This window comes from Penicillium vulpinum, assembly GCF_028829585.1.
Source record: "Penicillium vulpinum strain IBT 29486 chromosome Unknown utg000003l_segment0_segment0, whole genome shotgun sequence".
NCBI lineage: Eukaryota > Fungi > Ascomycota > Eurotiomycetes > Eurotiales > Aspergillaceae > Penicillium > Penicillium vulpinum.
The window spans coordinates 7,790,071-7,810,453 of NW_026643243.1; the positions used below are offsets into that span (position 1 = coordinate 7,790,071).

At 47.4% G+C, this 20,383-nt stretch overlaps 7 protein-coding genes across 7 annotated transcripts; 4 read left to right on the plus strand and 3 right to left on the minus strand.

Moving 5' to 3' along the window:
- Positions 1-203: 203 nt before the first annotated feature.
- N7479_007996 (Armadillo-like helical) lies at positions 204-5,479 on the plus strand (the record flags this gene model as incomplete). The annotated part of the gene is made up of 8 exons (XM_057255690.1): positions 204-307; positions 370-1,298; positions 1,350-2,328; positions 2,379-2,612; positions 2,663-3,714; positions 3,765-3,905; positions 3,964-4,595; positions 4,661-5,479. The coding sequence occupies 8 exons, from the start codon at positions 204-206 to the stop codon at positions 5,477-5,479; spliced, it is 4,890 nt and encodes a 1,629-aa protein (XP_057109552.1).
- Positions 5,480-5,843: 364 nt separating this feature from the next.
- N7479_007997 (uncharacterized protein) lies at positions 5,844-7,301 on the plus strand (the record flags this gene model as incomplete). The annotated part of the gene is made up of 1 exon (XM_057255691.1): positions 5,844-7,301. One exon carries the CDS (start codon positions 5,844-5,846, stop codon positions 7,299-7,301), a length of 1,458 nt encoding a protein of 485 aa, XP_057109553.1.
- Positions 7,302-8,816: 1,515 nt separating this feature from the next.
- On the plus strand, positions 8,817-9,577 carry N7479_007998 (uncharacterized protein; the record flags this gene model as incomplete). The annotated part of the gene is made up of 4 exons (XM_057255692.1): positions 8,817-8,925; positions 8,971-9,107; positions 9,166-9,334; positions 9,384-9,577. 4 exons carry the CDS (start codon positions 8,817-8,819, stop codon positions 9,575-9,577), a joined length of 609 nt encoding a protein of 202 aa, XP_057109554.1.
- Positions 9,578-11,398: 1,821 nt separating this feature from the next.
- Positions 11,399-12,830, plus strand: N7479_007999 (uncharacterized protein; the record flags this gene model as incomplete). The annotated part of the gene is made up of 3 exons (XM_057255693.1): positions 11,399-11,581; positions 11,641-12,055; positions 12,136-12,830. 3 exons carry the CDS (start codon positions 11,399-11,401, stop codon positions 12,828-12,830), a joined length of 1,293 nt encoding a protein of 430 aa, XP_057109555.1.
- A 727-nt stretch (positions 12,831-13,557) lies between these two features.
- On the minus strand, positions 13,558-15,169 carry N7479_008000 (putative endo-arabinanase; the record flags this gene model as incomplete). The annotated part of the gene is made up of 5 exons (XM_057255694.1): positions 13,558-13,620; positions 13,748-13,776; positions 13,836-14,014; positions 14,065-15,043; positions 15,160-15,169. 5 exons carry the CDS (start codon positions 15,167-15,169, stop codon positions 13,558-13,560), a joined length of 1,260 nt encoding a protein of 419 aa, XP_057109556.1.
- A 625-nt stretch (positions 15,170-15,794) lies between these two features.
- On the minus strand, positions 15,795-17,966 carry N7479_008001 (PX and BAR domain-containing protein; the record flags this gene model as incomplete). The annotated part of the gene is made up of 6 exons (XM_057255695.1): positions 15,795-15,890; positions 15,944-16,057; positions 16,115-17,167; positions 17,223-17,489; positions 17,540-17,808; positions 17,873-17,966. The coding sequence occupies 6 exons, from the start codon at positions 17,964-17,966 to the stop codon at positions 15,795-15,797; spliced, it is 1,893 nt and encodes a 630-aa protein (XP_057109557.1).
- A 689-nt stretch (positions 17,967-18,655) lies between these two features.
- N7479_008002 (uncharacterized protein) lies at positions 18,656-19,660 on the minus strand (the record flags this gene model as incomplete). Its single annotated transcript, XM_057255696.1, has 1 exon — positions 18,656-19,660. One exon carries the CDS (start codon positions 19,658-19,660, stop codon positions 18,656-18,658), a length of 1,005 nt encoding a protein of 334 aa, XP_057109558.1.
- Between the last annotated feature and the right edge of the window lie 723 nt (positions 19,661-20,383).

Sequence of the window (20,383 nt, forward strand, 5' to 3'; positions counted from 1 at the left end):
TAGTCTTGCCGAGGCATATGCGCTTTACCTGATACGGAATCCCACTTTTATCACTTGGCGGCCTGAGGCATCGCGGGGAGCATAAAAATTAATCGTTGGCAAGACCTTTCGCCGGACCGTTATCCAAGATCCCGAGGCTTTGTATAATTGGGGATATTCCTGTTGATGATTCACGTCAGGTGCAACGTGCTATATCAACCGAAATGGAAGATCTTGCGCAGAAAGTGCAATTGTTCTCGGAGAAAACCCTCCGAGATATCGCTAAAGGCCCATTGGTGAAATTCACACTGACATGCCAAGACACTGAGTAAGTGAAGTATATGTCTAAATTCATAAGAACCAATTTGTTCTAATATTGTTACGCAAAAGAAAGGTGAACCGGGTATGGCAGTCGTTGGTTAATACGCTATCGACAGCATCTATCTCGCCACCTCATTCTGCAGAGGCATGCAATGCTGCCTCTGCTTTTATTGATGCTGCCATCAAGTCACAATGTGATGCAACCCAACAGTTGATTCTATCACAAGAAGCATGGCTGTCGATATTTGATATTTGTTTGACTCGATATGAAGACGCAAAGCCAAAGCCCATTAAGAAACTCCTCGCCTCAATCACTGCCATCTTAGCCAAACGTCACCAAGGAACGACGAGGGCAACTCTTCAAAGTTCAATTATTGATGCGCTAATTCCCAGCATTGTGCTTGGGGAGCCTCAAACTCGACTTAAAGGATCTCTGGTGTTTTTGGAAACATTCATCAGAAAGGATGCTTTGTTGCCCAGCGAATTTATCCCTTTGATTCGACAGTGGCTTTTGAAGAATACAGATAGATGGCCGACGCTGTTTGCCAATGATCATGAGACTCTGTCTCTAGGCGAATCAGGCCCCGCTTTTGATACTGCATCTGGCCGCCTCTCCGATGAACTAGCAGCAAGGATCTTTGTTCTAGGGCTCCTGATCCAAACTAACAACAGAACAATGGCCGTGGCAGCTGGAAACTTACTGGCGATGTTGATCCAGAAGATGAAGCCTGGAAACTCGTCGGAAAAGCTGTCAGCGATGTGGGTAACCCCAGTGCGACGCACAGCCTTACAAAACATAGAAACGTTGGAAGACGTATCCAATAGGCTCCTGGAGCCTCTGTTTACTATTGATCCCAATGGCTTCAAGATTTTCCTTGACACCCTCCCAGTCAAGAGCCTTCTCAAAGGTGATATGACCGATGCGCCTGAGGCAGAGTATATGGTTCTTTTTGCTGCTCTACAGATCGGCAAGAAGATCAACTTAGTCCATGAAGATTGTGAGTTGCTCCATGAATCTTGATTTCTTGACAATTTTCTAATTTGTGCAGATATTTTCAACGTTGGCAAAATGAAAATCGATGAAAATAAGGTGCTGATTATGAAGAGCGACGTGATCGGCAACTTTCTCTTGCACCGCGAGGCCAATATCCGTATAGCCGCTCTCTCACTGTTAATTACAGCATTTTCCACAGTAAAGCCATTTACAGTGGGGGCAACGAAGGCCATCCTTCTAGGACTACCCTCTATGCATGCTGAATCTGACGCATATACCCGAGGAGAAGTTCTAAGTTTGACACGTAAATTTTTTGTTCGTCTAAGGGGTGGCATTGTCAAAGACGAAGATGCTGTCTTACATACAGAGAAAACAGCCAGCAAGCCAGCTCAAGGTCAGGTCAGAAATGAAGCTGAAACCACTGAGTTCCTCAAGGCATACCTCAAGTTATTAGGTGATGATTTGCGTCTGGCGGCATCATATCCGCGCCATATCACGGCTCTCAAAGCTCTAAAGCTCCTACTGGACTCCGGTCTTGATCCACGGATAGAGGTCAAGCTTCAAAAATCAGAGATGGAAAATCTTTGGAAAGTCCAGGTCGAAGTGTTTGATGCTCACCTACTCCGGTTGTTGATTGATCTCCTGCTGGATCCATTTGAGGAAGTCCGACAAACTTCGCTTTCGATCTTGAGTTTGTGCCCTCGGGAGATTCTGCTCAACGGATTGCACAATAAGACGGACCAGCAGTCGGCTGTTGGCATGCGGTTGACAGACGCAATTACTCGAGCGGAAAGCCTAGCAAGTAACACTAGCAGAGCTGATCACGCTGATACTGTTGCTCGTTTATACCACATCATATTTTGCGCGGCCCTGCCAGCCAACTCCGGTCAACCGGCTTCTGATTGGTGGACAACCAAGGCATCGGTTGTCGACACAATTTTGAAAAAGCTCGAGGAACGTCTTCTGGATTCAAAGACCCTTTTCAACCCCGTCATGCGCGAGGCGCCACTTCATGGATATACGTCCGGCCTTAGGTATGCTGTGCTGGTCTATATATGAGACACTATGCTGATTGCAATTCCAGGTATATCGTCCTTATGCCAAGCTTCCACTCCCTGATATCTGATGAGTCGGGATCCGCTGCTTGGCGGTCTGTCCATAACCGCATTGTTGCAATTTGCGATAAGATCTGGCTTGAGGCGAAGCCTTTGCTTTGTATCGATTCACCCGAAGGTCACTCGGATGAGCCCACCGAGGACCTGAATGTGGGACCCAAGGATGCCCTTTCTTATTCCTGGAGATCTCTTCGTGAAGCAAGGTAAGTTCAACCCATATTGCTGACTATGCATAATCGCTGACTTGGAGTAGTCTTCTGCTCCATGCTACTATGGTAAACACTAGCTACGGACCAAGTGGAAACGACGGACTCAATTGGACGGATTTTTCAAACATTGGAAGTGTGAGCTTCACACAGCTGGCTGAACTCCGCCATCGAGGTGCATTCTCCAACGTCTCGCAGACATTTGCGACGTGCTGTCAGCGATGCAGCTCCTCAAAGGATCCGTCGATCCGAGAACTTCATAAGACCTGGTACCAGGAAGCTAAGTCGACTATTTTTGACTCGGCATCTAAACTTACCCGTCGATCTGCTGGTTTGCCTGCATTGGTAACAGGAATTGTTGGTTCCGATCCCGGAACTCCATTCTTCAACGAGGCCATTAATGAACTCCACGAAATCTCATCCCTTTCTGTAGATTACGACAAAGAGAGACAGTACTTGGAGCTGCCCCAGGTCCATGCAATGAATTGCCTGAAAGATATCTTTACGAACGCGAAACTTGGCCCCTTTACCGAGCCATTTATCATGAAGGCACTGACGTTGTCCGCCGAACGCCTAGGGTCGCCAATCTGGGCCCTTCGAAATTCCGGACTGATGCTCTTCCGTGCCCTACTCACAAAAATGTGTCGGGTCATTCCCGGCGCTGGGCCAGGCTTTGGAGGAAACTCAGGCTCAGAGCCAGGATCCCGGATAACATTCCCCAAGTATCCTGGTCTGCTTGAACTGCTCTCTGGTCTTCTCACAACGCAGGGTGAAGCAGCGGAGGGCACTGAAATTATTACTGAGCGGGTGTTCCCCGCACTGGAACTCGTTGGTGATAAAGTCCCAAGCTTAGATGATCCTACTGATAAGATGCTACGCGGATTGGTTCTTGAACACCTGAGCAGCCCGGTTTGGGGTGTTAGAGAGCATGCAGCTCGCGTATATGCGTCTTTGCTCATTCGACAAAATATTCCGGAAGAATTATGCACCCTTGTTACGCTTCCCTCGAAAATTACCGAGAATTATGTTCATGGTGTTGCTTTGTGTGCGCGATATGCTCTTCGTCGATACTCCTTCACAACTGATGATTTCTGGACATGTGAGTACACTGAAAAATTCCTAATAATACCCGAGTTAATCATTTGGCAGCGAACCTTGATGTACTTTTCAGGACGTTGCGCACTGTATTAGGGTTCCTGTTCCACGTTGGAAAATCGCCGACTGTGGCAAGCGAACTTGGTGAAATTCTCAATGGCACACTTGAGCGGGCGATCCAAGCGCAGAGTGAAAGTAAGTGGACATTCTATCCATCTGAGCAAAGAAAATATATGAGCTGACCGATATACAGAGCAAGTTCTTCCCTTCATCAACGAGATGTTCGAGGTTCACGACCTCGATAAGATTTTGAGATTTGTTTTCGACGCTTCCCAGGCAGGGTGGGACCTCTCAAGTGCTAGCCGAGCATCTGCCCTTCTTAGAAGAGCACTTGCTTGGTGCACAACATTGAAAATGCTTACTTCCCAGCAGTGGGAGCAGCTCCCAGCATTCTTCACTGGAGTGTCACAATTCGATGCAGATGTCGCTCGTTGGATTTTGGAGCAACTCCATGAGTCAGTTGGCGAAGACGAGCGGTACAGACAGCCATTGGCCGCCTTGTATTCATCTGTGGTTTTGGGAGATAACAGTCCTCGCGTGAAAACAATGGCCGCGTCAAACTTGGCTTCAATTATGGAGAACTTAACATCGTCACAGTTCGATTCAGTGTCAAGCCTGGATCTTCCATGGGATGCCATCGCAAATAGCTTCCGCCCCCATACAGATATCACTACCTGGAACCGAGACGCAACAGACGCTGAGCTACGACTTCGGGGCTGTCTACTAGCCATTCGGTTATCTGTTGATCAATCAGTTTCGTCCTCATTTGAAGGCGATGTCCGCAGCTGGACCATCAAGCTTCGCTCTGCCTTGAGCGAGGAGACTGTGAGTTTCGTCGCGAGGTTTATTCCATACTCAAGTCACTGATCTAATCCTTTTTCGTTTCACAGGAATTCACTACCCGTTTTGCTGCAGTCACATCTGTAAGCAGCTTTTCACGGGCTCTTAGATGCTCCGGTGCCCAGCCATGCGTGGATGCAGTGTTGCTGGATGTCTATCTGGTCTTGTATGACATGCTCAATGATGACGACGATGAAATTCGTGATGTTGCAGCATCAGCTGCCTCTTGGGTTTTGTCCCACTCATCCGTTTCACCTGACGCTGATGTGACCCTGGCACCTCTCAATGCAAGCTCCCTGCTTGCCGACTTCATTATAGATAACTATTCAGATTCGGCACTCCTCGGGCAACGAGTTCTTCGATATTTGACTGGCCAAGAGCCAAGGATCAGTGGATCTGACGAACACAGTCACTTAGTCGCTGTGTCAGACCAGATTACAGAGTATCGCCAAGAGAGTAACGTTCTTTTTGTGGAGGAGAAGCAGAATCTGTTTATCGATGATGTGCGCGAGGTTGAGGTTTGGTCGCGAGCTTTGTTAAGGCTGAATCGCTCGGCGTATGCTAAGTTCTCGTTGGATGAAACTTCTGCCTGGGCCTTTGACGGGTTAACATATCTCTGTTCTTTGGTTGGCCCTGGGAAAGAACCAGATGGACTTCTTGGTTGGATTTCAAAGCCCGAGATATTCAATCTGGGTCTCCGCGTTATTGTCATCTCATCTACTCTAGGATCGGGTGCCCTTCCAGCAGAGAGTCTGCAGGTGCACCCAGATGCTTTCATGGCGTCGCTCAGATCCCTCTTGCAAACAGGCAAAATTTCGTCGGTCCATGAAGATTGGTTGTCGAGAATCCAGGCTGGATGGGAAATGTGAGATTTGATGTCAATCGAAAATGAAACAGAAGATAATTACGTATCTACATTAGATAGAATACATGTAAATTCCAATACATCGCTATGTTTGTCAGTCTGGTCGTTCCGCATTTTCTCACTTCTCTTGCCTTGTGTTTTTCCTCTTTCCTCTTTCATCTCTCACCTTCTTCACCCGACATATCCTATTCAAGGCCTTGAATCAATCCTCACACTTTTCACTCTCTTCATGCTCTTCATTCTTTGGCACTCTACGCTATTTTATCATTATTGGATGTGCACCACGCAAACCTACACTCCCAGCACTCAGTTCAGCTGCGCGTTTCCAGACACATCACTTCAGACCTCTTTCCCTGCTGCGTTACATCATGCAGAACAACGTTCTGATTGGGGTTCTTCTGGCGGTAGCCGTCGTTATTCCAGTTTTCGGGTGGCTTTTCTACCTTTGGTATCGGTCATATCTGATCAAAATGCACCAAGAAGGCCAAGCCTTCGACAGACGAGATCGAGATCGTGCCCAGGCCAACTATGGGCCCGCGGATGGAGCCCAACCTCCGGTAGCTGGACCCTACTTCACCTCTCGCGGGTGGGTTCGCCCAAAGACCCGAGGACCATCCCATGCCCTGCGTCCGACGCCACAGTATATTCACCCTGGACAGCCAATATTTACCGGTATCCCGCATTCTGACCAGCATTTCCAAGGGCCGAACCAAGCGAACATCCATAGTCCTCGGAAAATGAACCAGCCGCCGAACCAATTATCCAAACGGCAGCAAAGGAAGCAACGAGCACTACAAAACAAACAAAAAAGGCAGCAGCAAATAGGGCAGCAACAAAGTCAGAATGAGGAAAAGAACCAGCACAATCAACAGAACCAGCGGAAACAGAAAAACAAAAACAAGGCCCGGAACCATCAGAAGTCCCCCAATGCCCAGTCTCCAAATGCCCAGTCTCCTAAAGCCCAGTCACCCAAATCCCAGTGGGGCCAAGCCCAGCTATATCACCAGCGGGGAAACACAGAAGGACAAGATGATCAAACCAGTAACCATGGTAAAGATGGCTGGGGGAATGATGGCAAGTCATGGGACAATCAACACTATACTGGTCAGAACGATAACAACGACCACCTGGGCAACACTCACAACAATGACCAAGGAGGGCAGAGAAATAGTGGATCACGTTCCCCACGGCAATACTCGCGAGACAATGAGAAAGATTACGACCAGAGCCAGGATAACAATAGCCCACGGCAAAGGCGCTCTCGATGGGACAAAAAACCCCAGGACGACCACAGATACAGCAATGAAAGAGGGAGAGGTAATCATGAAGAACAGCACCTCCAGCATGAATCGTACAATAATCGTCCTGCGTCCCCAGATCAAGCGTCAAGAAACGAAGTAGAATCCCGCCGTGGTTGGGGTCAGAGTGACGATGATGCACAGCAGGACAGCCGTTCACGTAGCAACCATTCCAACTATGACGATTGTAACAACTACGATGGATGGGGAGATGATGATGCGAAAAGCTACCACAAGAAAAACAAACGTAACCACCGTGTGTCCCTCGAGCGAAAGTCAAGAGGACGATCAAGCCCCAACCGTGAGTGGGGACATGAAGAACATCGTGGCGGTGGCAGTGACTCCTGGAGTCAAGATGGCAATGTTCACCGAGACAAACGGAAGAAGGAGAAAAAGGAACGCTGGCAGATTGAATTGGAGGAGAATGAGAAGAGACGTCGTGGTCGAAGCCCCTCGCGTGGAGGCTCAGATGCAGGATGGGACAAGCGCAGCCAGGTTTCTGGCTGGAAGGAGACACAGAAATGGTGAAGTCGGAGATTTTCTCTCGTGAATTGGAAGTGGGGAGTTTTCTAATATGAATTTGCGTTCATCCACACATGATATATGGTTAATCGATAGTTCTTTTAAATCTGTGTTGTAAACCATCACTTTGTATCTTATTGGAAAACTTAGGACTTATATACATTTTGATCCTTCCTACAGGCAAAATAGAGATGATAGACCATCAGTGAACTCGAATCAAATGAGATATCTCATATGAACAAGGAGAATCACTACAAAGCCAATACTTCGAAGGGCCAAGACAATAAAAATGTTGAATTTGATATAATTAATTTAAATTTGAAGACAGACCCCAACTTTGACATGAATGATTTCAAATCAATCAATCAATCAAAGCTCAATTAACCTGTTGCAGTCTAACTAGTTGCGTATGACTATGCAGGCGCTTCATCCATCTGGAGCAAGAACTCGAAGCCAGACGCCGAGTTAGGATCACTCCCGAGAGTAAATACAGAGGCTGACTTGTAAAAGAGCGTGGAATCAGCCTATTCCTACATGTTGTAACCCCACAGACCCAAAAACCCACATATAAGGGAAAATATGTATATATAATGAATGCGGCGGGGTGTACCCTCCGCCTTCCAACTCTCTCTCTCTCTCTCCCTCTTTCTCTCCTCTTCCCTACATCCTCCCCCCCGCCCCCCCTCGCTCCAGTCACATTTGATAGTGTATATTTTATGGCTAATTACGCGTAGACTTCTGCAGAACCCAGTTTTCGACCCAGTTCTTAGCATTACTAAGAACCTAGTAGACTAAGCGACTTTGGGACATAGTCTGGCTAGTAAGCTGATCACTCCCCTAACCTGAATTAGACACTAGAACGCAGCTATTGGATAGAGCTGAGGTTGGAATTTAAGACCAACGGACACTTGTCACCTGGGCATATATGCGTGAGGATATGGGGATAGACCCTTCATCATTGACACGCAACGTGTATTCGCTGACCACAAAATTGCGCATTCTGCCTGCATATCACACGCCTACAAGCAAGCTGCAAGAGTCTTTCTCACCATCTAGTAAGAGGCAGGTTATATTATTAGATTGCCTTGGTCTAGTCACAGGGAAGAATACGTACACACCAACCTGATTCTGTTATTGGTATGCTATATCACCACCCCGTGCGGGGCTAGGTAGCCTACGTCAGGAAATAAATTTATTTTCAGCTCTCTGCTCTCTTGGAAAGATGCACGGTCCTTGTCTTTAATGTGACAGGAATGTTAGATAATTGTCTAGACAATTAACTATGTCTCGTCGCTGCCCTATTGGTTCCTATAGCTTGATCAGTCGCTTACCCCCTCACAAGGGACTATCTCGTCGCCGGAGGCTGCTTTTTCGTTCTGCTAAACTGCACAAAGCTAGCTAAGCTGCGGCAGTGATAGTCTCTTACCTTCATTATCATTCATACCGGTAAGAACTCTTATTTGTGTTAGTTAACAATATGGTGCTCATTCAGAAGTAACAGACTTAAAGCCGGATAACATCATGGTACGACTGGAAGATCGTGAGCTCTTATCCCAGAATGCTCGAGATGAATTTGAAAACCCACTACCTCAGAAGCATTGCAATGATGGATGCATTATCTATCTATCCCGTAAGGACTATTGACCGCTGAAAGATATTATCGGACTGATTGAAGTCGTCGACTTTGACCTAGCAGTCCAAGGTGATATTCTTCAGGATGGTTGTATCCAGGCGGAGGTATATCGTGCGCCAGAGGTCATCCTTGACAGAGGGTACACGTATAGTGCTGATATATGGACTTTGGGAGTTATGGTACACAGTGTCCCCCCAAACACACATACTAGCACAGACAACTAACCATTGAATGAAGCTATGGGATTTTCTAGAAGGACGAACACTGTTTGAATCAGTTGATCCACGCATCGTTGAAGTTTATGATGACGAAACGCATCTTGCGTATATAACGTCGCTTTTGGGTCCTGCCCCCAAAGACTTTGTTCACCGCGGCAAGAGGACATCTATGTTCTATACGGCCGATGGTAAGTGAGTCTTTTAATTAGATATCTTATAACTAACACTGCATTACAGGAAAACTCAAAAAGGAAGACCTTGTCCCTAGTACCTTTAGCTTTGAAAGCACCATCTCCAAGTTTGATGGGGAAGAAAAGAGGATGTTTATTAGCTTCGTTAACCGGATGATCAAATGGAAACCCGAAGAGCGAAGTACGGCGAAGGAGCTACTACAGGATCCATGGCTTCATAACGATTATCCGCAAATATGAGGCTGTCTTCCACCTTAATCTAGCGATTATTCCGTCAAACCCGGCGATGGTAAGCTAATATCTGATCGGCGTTGTTGGGGAATTAGTTGGGTGACGCATATGTCTTATGTACATAGTTCCGAATAATCAATATGCCATTCCTATACTTCCCAAATAGGGCTGGCACTCGTTATTATAGTAAAAGAAACCGAAATAGTGGTGAGATCTGTTCTGCACTCGGCATATTGAATTGATAAAGGATCATGAAAACACGAAAATCCAATAGGGTCGGTGAAAGAGAACCAGCAGCTCTCTGGTTCTATGTATTAGGGCTTGCTAGTGACAAGGAAGAGAATTGAATGAAGTCCAAATGAAAGCAAGGCATGCATTGGGAGAGAAAACATCCAGTCGAACGAGGTGACAAGAAGCCCGAAGCACTGAACATCCATTTTAATAGTCACTGGCCAGAGATTCCGGATGATCTTTACCAATTCCCAATTGGTGGATAATATTACTGGACGGCCATGTTCCAAGTTATTTCCAAGGGGCCGTGGTTGCCTTGCCTTGCCTAATGGGGGTTGCGCATTAGGCAACTTGCACAGCCCACATGAAGTTTAATGCTGATATCTAATAGAAAACCACGAAAAACACTCCTGCAAGTATTCTCCTAAGCACTATAGGGGTGAAACATGTGAGCTCCGACAGTTGTTCTGGGCAGTCGCTCCAGTATTCCAACCATGCTAGGCAATATTTCCCGGTGGGAATGGGTATTTCCCTGTGGTCGAGCGAGATGGTGTGTTGACTTTCAACGGTCGAGAGATTATGTTATGGGAATGGCAAGGGATACTATATACTCAGTTCTACTCAGTGACCAAAAAGCGGCAAAAGGTAAGTACTCAAACGGAAAGGGAAAGGTCTCGAGTGCTACGCACTATCCGGTATATATAAAGGCGAATAGGAACATATATATACTGAGATGAATACTTCTATAGAGAGATAGGTATATAAGGTGTCGGCGGGTGATCTCACAGGGTTGGGTCTGATTGCACGGTTTTTCTTTTGATATTTGTTCTTAGATTGGAACGGCGCACGTCAATTCACTTTCGTTCTTTTGATTTGCGTTACATTTTACAGCATGTGAGAGTGAATATAGAAGGAGCCATACCCATTTACCTAAACTGAAAGCCTAGGTACTGTTCTATTGGGTTTGTATAATATTGGTGTAGGTCTTCCTCGGCTTTTATCAAATGACTGAATCTAGTAGAATAATGGTGTCGGCCTTAGCAGAAGATCAAATATACCGTGAGGAAAGAGTCATAGATCCTAGGACCTATACGCCACAAAATGCAGACCAGGAGCCTTTAACAGAATAGGTGACTCCTATAAGCAATGAAGTGACGAGGCGAATGTGAACTGATCCACCAACCTGAAAGAGACAACGACGCGACTTTCTCAGGTATGTTAGCAAGCAAGAACGCAGAAATGTGCAGAATTTGAGATCCACTCTCGAAAGAAAGGGATGGGTTGAACGTATATGCAAAGTGCGGCGGGATTCGAGATTATTTGCGAGGATGACAGTGGCCGAACAGCGGAAAGTCAAGGACAGATCGAGAAATAAATGACCTTCGAATGTGAAATCAATGAACTTGAATCAAATAAGATGTCTCATATCAACAAAGAGAATCACTACATAGCCAATACTTCGAAGGGCCAAGACCTAGGGCTACCTCGCCAAGCTAAAACTAGAAGACTAAACAAAGGATCCCTTAGTTTTTATATTTCTGGCATCGCCCACCCCGCTCTTGTCTCCCTTAAACTTGCCGTTCTAGCTATATATCTTCCATGGAGATCAAGACAGGCCCCAAATTTGACATAAATGATTTCAAACATGATCCTCTACTTTTGACAGAGGAAGGAATTCACAGATATTGTCCTGGTGGGTTTCACCCAGTCAGTCTCGGGGATACATTTCAAAATGGTCTGTACACAGTGCACCATAAACTAGGCTTTGGTGAATCAGCTACAGTGTGGCTTGCAAAGAAAAAAACGTACTGTACTCCTTCAGCTTCTGAAACTACGCGCAGAACCTAACATACTCAAGTGTCGGTCAAAATGTCATTAGCTGTCAATGGGTCGCTTTGAAGATATTGGCTGCGTACATCGAAAGGCCAAGGGAGACTGAAAATTTGAATCATTTGAAGAACTCGACAATTATGCTGTCGACAAAACATATTGTCGAATTACTTGACACCTTTCAGCTCCAAGGTCCCAATGGAATACATCACTGCCTAGTGTTTGAACTTCTTGGCCCTTCCCTTGAATCTACTCAACAAGCTTACATTGAATTTAACAACTACGGTCATTATATCGAATTTGACAACACTGACTTCAAAGAGCTTACTAATTATCTTGGAATCGAATGTCCCCGTGTACTTAGAATTGTCACTGCGCTTTTCGTGGCTTTGAAATTCATGCACACCTGGGGAATATGCCACGGAGGTGAGTTTCCTATATTCATCAATCATACCGACTCAAATGACGAGCTGAGCTCCATTAGCACATTACTTACATTCTAGTAGGTATAAGTGCTGCGAATATTGCCTACACTTACGGTGGCAGGCAGCACCATGTCACTGACGACAAAATCTTTGAGGCTATGGGATTGCCGCAAGTGGTTCCACTGGAGCGCTGTGACAGGATGCCGCTGAGTGAAGGGCTTCCAAAAGAGCTAGTGCAAAGTGCTCAGTGGAATGGTTACCTCGAGGAAGCGGAATTTGACATTCGTCTGATTGGCTTTGGAAAGAGTTCCCTCTACGGACAAGAGTCAGATAAAGTCAAGCAGGCAGTCCATCTACGGTGCCCTGAGACCATCATGGGAGGGAAGCATCTCTATCATACTGACCTCTGGCATGCAGGGTGTTTTGTAACTCCACCAGATGAGCATGACCACCAACTGCAAGACCTATCAGATATATCCCAAGGTCCTCAACAGGTACTACCAGAGGTCGCAGCAGTGACACCCGGGTCGCTGATCAGTCATGAATCGCAGCAGCCGCAAGCGTCGGAACCTTTTCAAAGCGCCAAGACAACCCAGTCAGAGGCATCTGAGATCCCTGATAATTCCAAAGAGCCACAGCTGGATCTTACGGAGGATACAGCGGCATCTTCAGATGACAGTGAGACAAAACCTGGAAGCCGGAAGAGACTCCGTTCCCGTCTAGGAGGATTGTTGAATCATAAATGGAGACCATGGAAGAGGCGTCGGGACTCTTGATAGATCTTGTGCAGTGACATACGAAGGCGAAGGGAAACATACATGTATTGAGAAGCACACTTCTACGGGCAGGTGGATACATGAAGTGTCAGCTGGTGATCTCATAGGTTCGGGTTGGATCGTACGGTTTTTCTTTTGATATTTGTTCTTAGGTTGGAACGGCGCACGTCAATTCGCTTTTGTTCTTTTGATTTGCGTACATTTTACAGCGTTTGATAGTGAATATAGAAGGAGCCATACCTATTTGCCTAAACTGAAAGCCTGGGTCCTCCATTGGGTATATGTAATATTAGTGTAGGTCTTCTTCGACTTTCGTCAAATGGCTGGATCCAGTGGAATGGTATCCGCTTTCGCAGGAACATATGTATTGGCAACTTGAATCACAAACGCAAACAATCAAATATACCGAGAGGAAAGATTCGTATATACCAGAGCCTGTACGCCACAAAATGCAGAGGACCTTTGGCTCCTATAAGCAATGAATTCACAAGGCGAATGAGAACAGGTGTGCCAGCATAAAAGAGACGACGACGTGACTGTGGTAAGTATGTTGGCAAGCAAGAACGCAGAAATGCGCAGAATTTAAGATCCACTCTCGAAAGAAAGGGGATGAGCTGAGGGAGCATGCGAAGGGCGGCGGGGTTTGAGATAATTTGCGAGGATTATAGTCGTCGAAGAGCGGAAAGTCGAGGACAGATCGAGAAATAAATGACGTGCGAATTTGACATCAGGCCTGAGCGATAGGCCATCCATCAACATATTTGAGAGGATTGAATCCAAGTAAGGCGTCCTGCAGTGCATATGTTAGGTCAGATCTTGATGACGTCGTGAGTGCAAGGGGTAACGAGGATCGACAGGGGTGCATGAGTCACGACAATCGTGCCCCCAAGCCTGGGAATAATCTAGTGTGAGCTTACCGCGAATGCAATTCCAACACTCGTGTTCACTGCGATTAGGTCAGTGTGAAGTTCGAAAACGGTACTTAGAATTAGGGGTTAAACGCACAGTAGTGGTAGTAGAGCACATCGGTATCACCATCACAGATCACGCCTTGCCCACCTGGGGCATAGGTCTCTCCGTTCGAGCCGTAGACAAGTTCACCGCCGCCTTTGACGAGATCAGTACCAGTCTTGTCTGTGAATGGCCCACGGGGACTGCGAGAGCGTCCAACACGGATGGAATACCTTAAATATGTGAGTATGAAGCAATAAGTCACTGGGTCATCAAAACTTACTCTTGACCAGCGGCTGGCAGGTTGTCTTTCTTCAGGTTGCAGCAGAAACCATGGCTGAACCAGAGATAGTACCATCCATTATTGTGGGAGATGAAAGCACCCTCAATGGCATGGGGACCGGTCGGGTCACCACAGATGGTGTTGGCATTGGGATTTGGCTTGCCCATGGGGTTCGGCTCCCACGCCAGCTGTCGTTCATCGGGTTCAGTAGTGCTGGCCGGAGAGAGGAGATCCTTGCTCAGAGGAATTTGGAAAATCCCATTCCAGAAGCTTCCAAACGTCAGATAACCCTGTCCATCGGGAGTGACCAATGTACTAGGATCAATAGCATTTGACACAGTGTAGGGATAGATATCTGATCCATTGCCCGTGCCCGTCTGGATGAGAACACCGTGGTCGTGCCAGTTGCCCGGACCAGGAGAGTCAGAGGTAGCCACGCCAACAGCGCTATCACGGCAACCGGTCTTACTAACGCTGTAATAGCAATAATATGTTCCGTCTACGGCAATAACAGTCGGGGCCCAGGGTGCGGCACGATCACCCTTTGGGATCACACTTTTGGCCTCTAGCACACTGCCGATACGCTTCCATGGGCCAGCCATACTAGGCGCAGTGAGGATGAAGATGTGTTCACCGACATGATAAAGATAATATTCATCACCCACACGGAGAATAGTAGGATCATGTGTAAATTGATGTGTCTGACGAGGAGGGGGGAAGCGGCTTATAGCCTGGTCATTTCCGAGATCTTGCAGCTTCTCGCCACGTTCAAAGCTCTTGTCTCTTTTGATAGTCACGCCAAGACCGACGGAAAAGAAGCATACTAAGGCGAGGAACGAAAGCATTTTAACCCAGCGTCGAGGGAATTTATTCCAAAAAGACTGAGAAGATCGATTTCGAAATTCATCCTGAGGGCCAGACGGCGACATCGACCGTGATAAGTGACCGGCCCTGACGATCATGATGATGGATACAGGCACTCATTGCTTTCAGTTGATGCACGGCGTTGCCACCCTGGTAGGGTGGAGTTGGTGGTGCAGAATAGGGAGGGAAGGAATTGCGAGACGGTCCACTGCTCACTCAATAAAAGCCTACAATCGGACATGCCTGCAAGGTTTTGGAATGCCCAGAAAAGAAGTGGTTGTTCTGTAGAATATACAGATAGGTTGTTTTGTCTTGGCGTGATGGAAGCGGAAGGATTCGTGGCACAAAGACCGAATCACAGTCAGACCAGACTAGTACGGAGTACTTGTTAACCAATTGAACACCGAGCTAGTCGCACGACGTAATATGTAGATTAGGGAACTTGATAAGCAAGGGAGGTGACTTTCGAAGTGGATTACATTGTAGATCTTCCTCTTCCTCACGGAAGTGATGGGTGAAAATTTCCGACTGGAATGTGCCCTTCTCCTATCAACACCTCCGAGGTTGATGAAAACAGATATACAACACATTAAGGGGCTGGCCCTTTCCTCGTCTTTCTTAGACCCTTCGAACAATATAGCCCTATAGGGTTGCAGGTACGACGTCGGGAAGGCACAGGTAAGACAACGTCTCTCCCGAGGTCTCTGCAGGGCTACTACTTTCTATACAGAATCGCCTAGACTCAGAGAATTTGATATACCAGATTTGCATTTCCAGCGATACAGTAGTGACAAGTAAGAAAAAAGTAAAACATCCACCAAACGCCAGCGCCGTGCTCCATCAGGCTGAAGATGAACTATGGTCTTCTATCTAGCCACGATCTTATCCACTTCATCTCTAGCTTCAGTCCATGTCTCCAGGTTCTTCCGCGCCCAGTCTAAGTGGCAACGAGCATATGCGACCTGGAAACTCATGATTAGTCTCAGTCTTAACTCATGTGGGTGGTCATACATACCATGTATCGTCGCAAATCGGCTTCTTTGTCCTTTTGGAAGCGCTTGAGATCATTCAGCACGCCCGCGCTAGCATCCTTGACATCCTTTTCGGACACTTCCAACGCATGTTCCAACTGAAAATCAACATTAGTTTTGGAACCATGTGCGAAACTACTCCACTGTCCACATACCTGAATCAAACTTTCTTTAGTCTTTCCGATCTGGTCTCGACGTGTTCGTTCGGGGTCCACATCCGCAAACCCGTGGATAGCATGGCTAATGCGACCGAAGATTTTGTTCGCCACGAAGGTCCCGCTGGATGACTTCCGGTGAGCGGGTGAGCCTGGTACGGACGGGTCAGACCTCTTGAGTCCTCCGATCTGCGACCCAGGCGGAGAGCTGATGGAATCGTCATGAGAAGATCGGAAACCTGAGTCAGTTGACGAGGGAGGACCGTTGCCCGCTTCGCTGGCGGATGAGGTTGACAGAGAACGAGGTTTGGTCCCTCCAGAATGAGGGGCGGTGCGGTTGAGATACTGCTCGATGCGCTTGGCTTCGAGTTCACTGCGCTCAAGGGAGTCTAGTAGTGTTTTTTTCTTCGACAACTCGTCGCGGGTCATTTCTTGTTGTACCCGCTTGAGCACTCTGTATCGTAGAACTCCGCGAACCACACTAGCAAACTGAGCGCTCTCCCGCATAGGTTCTGCAAAACTTGCGCTCAATGCGGAGGATAGTTCTTCGGTCTCAATATAAGAAGTATCAGCGGCCTGGCCAATCCGCTCGATGGCAGCAGCCACTGTTGGTGACTGCTCTGAGAGAGAGAATCCATTGTAACGCGCTCCCAACTCCATAAGATCGGCTGAGAGCCCAGATAAATGCGAGAGAGTTCGTCGATTGACTTTCTCAATGTTGCCCTGCAAAAGTAGTTCTAGCTCCCGCGTAGAGGCTTCAAAATTAATAAAGTAAGGATCCAGTTCCTGCTCGCTAAGCTTGCGTGACTCAGGAGGGAAACGCCCAAGGACCTCAGGTCCTGGGAACGAGGGTGCCTCTGGCTCATTCGGTGATGTGGGCGATGCTGCGGTTACGCTGGATGTGGTAACTCCACCGCTGGGCTTGAGCTTCGCAGATGTGGACGGAATCGGGAGCCAGCCATGGGCGGGTGTGGGGTTTGCGGGATCAAGAGGTGGTGCTTTGAGGTTATTCTTTGGGACTGATGATGCAGGATGGGAACTCAAAACCTCACTCTAGGCAAATGTTAGTAAATAAACTCGCAACCAGAAACATCCAGCTCGAACGCACCCAGCTAACGTTGGGATCAAGGAATCTCCACCACACTCCATCCTCGCGGACCTCCTTCATACGCCTGCAGCGGTTAAGGAACACACTGAGCATGCGTTTCCGGAGATCTATAATAGCCGCATCATCTTTAGCCCTAGTGGGTTTGGCTGCATAATCCGCCATGCTGTGCTTCTCGGGAATCGGCGGAATGACCAAAGTGGGATGCAAATTGACCAGGGTTTGTCGCAATGATGCAAATTCGGAATATCGACGGCGTACTTCAAGGTCCTATCAATACTCAGCATTGTACAGTTCTCCGCCGGGCACCATTATCATACCGCAGTCCGAATTGTGTAAACAATAAAGCCCCCGCCGCCCTCATGATTCTTGCCGGCATCCGTGATCAATATTGGCATCTCAGGGTTTTCATAAAGGAGCTGTTCAATACGGCTGTCATAGACGCTCTTCCGAGGGTATTGTTCACTGGCGGCACCATACTCGGCCTCATCCTCGGGGTCGCTGAGGTCGTCGGGGTGGGTGATGTAATCGGGAGGCTCGATGGTAGATCCACGACTAGATGGAGGGGTTGAGTCATGTTCGTAGAGAGCTAGCTGCTGTAAGATACTAATCCAAAGGCAGAAATGTTAGAGTGGAAACTGAGCGGAGCTTACGAGGAGAGAGTGCGGCTGAATGTAGAGAGTCGGATAGGCCAGACTGATGTTGATCAAAGGCCCCGTAGGGATTGTTGTCTTCGTCGTTCCACATTATGAAGGTATGGAGACTTGATAAGGTCAACTAGCACCAGAACCTGAGTTGGAGAAGCTGTGCCTGGGGGATCTGCGGGGGGAAGTTGTGGTGTGGCTAGTGCAGGGCGGTGTTCACGATTACGTCATGAAGGAGGCTTGAGCTTCAGCCATGGATGGATAGGCTATGGGCAAGGTACTGTAAAAAAAAAGACAGCTGAGGAAAACCTCAAAGTGAGTTCAATGATGGAAATTGTTTTTTTATCGCAAAATATAATGGTCGAGATAGTCCCTGCTTGACACTCAGGTTACGCTGCTGAATGGTGATCCAAGAACGGCCGATGTATATATCAAGGTAGCCCGAAACCCCTGCATTAAGATGTTTTATGTCTAGAGAATGAAGTCACGCTTAACATATCCCCCAAAACAGGAAGCTACTCAAATAAAAAGGATTTCGAAATTGATTTCATTCAAGAGTAATCAGCTAATAAGCAGGTAATGTATGCTAGACCTTACATGTATGGCCAAGACTCGAAGTAAACAGCGGCGAATACAAACATTTGCAAGGTCCTAGAACTCATAACTGATTCTCCACATCTCAAAGCCTCAGATATCGGTCCACCCTGAGAAAGCATCAAAGTCCATGCAGCTTTCTCCTGCCATGAAATGACCCTCATATCTCATGCCTCAATGTTTGTGCTCCCCTGAGTCTCAGTTTCGATCGGCATCCCGAGAACCTGCAGCGTCGCGTGCCATTCGCCTCGCTCGCTCTGCGTTGCGCATAGCTGAAAAGGCCGGATCCATTCCATTAAATGAGCTCTGAGAACGCAGTAGAGCTGGCTGGGGCGGGAGGGATGGAGATCGGGGAGATTGTGGAACAGAAAGCGAGTGAATTCGGCGACTGGACTCGTCGGCGAAGAAAGTAGGGCTGCCGTCAGAGCCAGCTCGATTTCTCAAACCACGAGGCTCACTGAAGGTGGATGCACGGTTGACGCGATTAGGTCGTAGCTCCTGGGGGTTGGGTAGAGTGATGTTGGGTCGGTTCTGGCGGCGTTGACGTAGGCGCAGAGGGAACTCGTTGTTAACGGAGCCACTTGCGGAGGTGAGAGCAACAGATTCAAGCTCATCTGTCTGGAGGCGGTGTTCAAGTGGTCTGTCCGAAGTGTCGCTGCCAGGCCCTGGCATAAAGTTTGGTGCAGTGGTACGGGCGAGGCCGGTTCCGTTAGGAGTATTTCCAGAGGTTAAGTTGCGACGAGAGGCTCGAGCTAAAAGATGGGTAGAGTGCAGACTGGGGCCAAGGTCGAGAACACTGATTTGACTTTCGCTCAGGACTGCAGTACGGGGTCGCATGGAGGTTCGCATCGAGTTTGGGACGGTGGGACCAGGCTCTCCATTGGAACTCAAGGCTTGAGACAACACGGAGGTCGGACGCTGAGCAGACGTCTCATTTGCTGGATTAGACCTGGAGTCCGTGGAACCCATCATCTTTAGACGCGACGCCTCGAGCCTCAGAAGCTCGATCTGGTCACCAGTGCTTTGGAAAGGCAAGTGTCTGCAAGGGTAATCCGAGTTGATCTTCTCAATCATGGAACTGGCACTATCAACGCTGACGTCGATGAGCTCTGGACACAGCGTGGATATTTGAGGATTGAGTTGGCGCGGGTCAGACTTGCGTCCTTCACGTTTCTTCCTAGAAGGTAAAGTGCGATAATACATCTTGGAAAAGGTGCGTGGATTTATGGAACTTTCGCGACTGAATCGAGGAGAGCGTGGCAGTTGGGAGACTGATTGTTTGGAGGGGATAATTCGCGCACGCACCCAGCCCTAATATGGAAGGAGCAACTCTGGCACTTTCCTCAAAAAGTCTCAAGGCTTCAAGGCCACATACCTTCCTAGTCTCTAAATATCTACGTCCCCATATAACCATTGTAGATATCATCTGTGCTTACTATACTTCCGAGATGGACTTCATAGAGGTAACTTCTTTATCCAGACTACTAAGTGAGTTGTGTTGGATACTGCCTATTTTTATGTGAGACTATATAGGTCATTCGCAAGCGTAAATGTGTGCTAAATTTTGATGCAAATGATGCCAAGATGCAATAGAGGCCTGTTAAAATTTCTTTGGCTACACAGGCCTTCTTGTATGACCTATCTTCGGAATTTACTATAGACATATCCATATATGTATGATTGAATAATATCTCTTGATAGAAAGCTACTAGGAGATATAGTATGCATGATTGTCATAGGACTAAGGAAATGAATGATCAAAATCGTATCTAGTGCAGTATTATGTACATGCACATACAGCTAACTAGAATGGTTGAAGAAGGGATTGAATAAGTTATGGGTGATTGCCTTGATATCGCCCAGTACAGAAACTCTGCCTGTGAAGCAAGAAATAACAATCTTAAAATAACTAAGTCCATGTATATG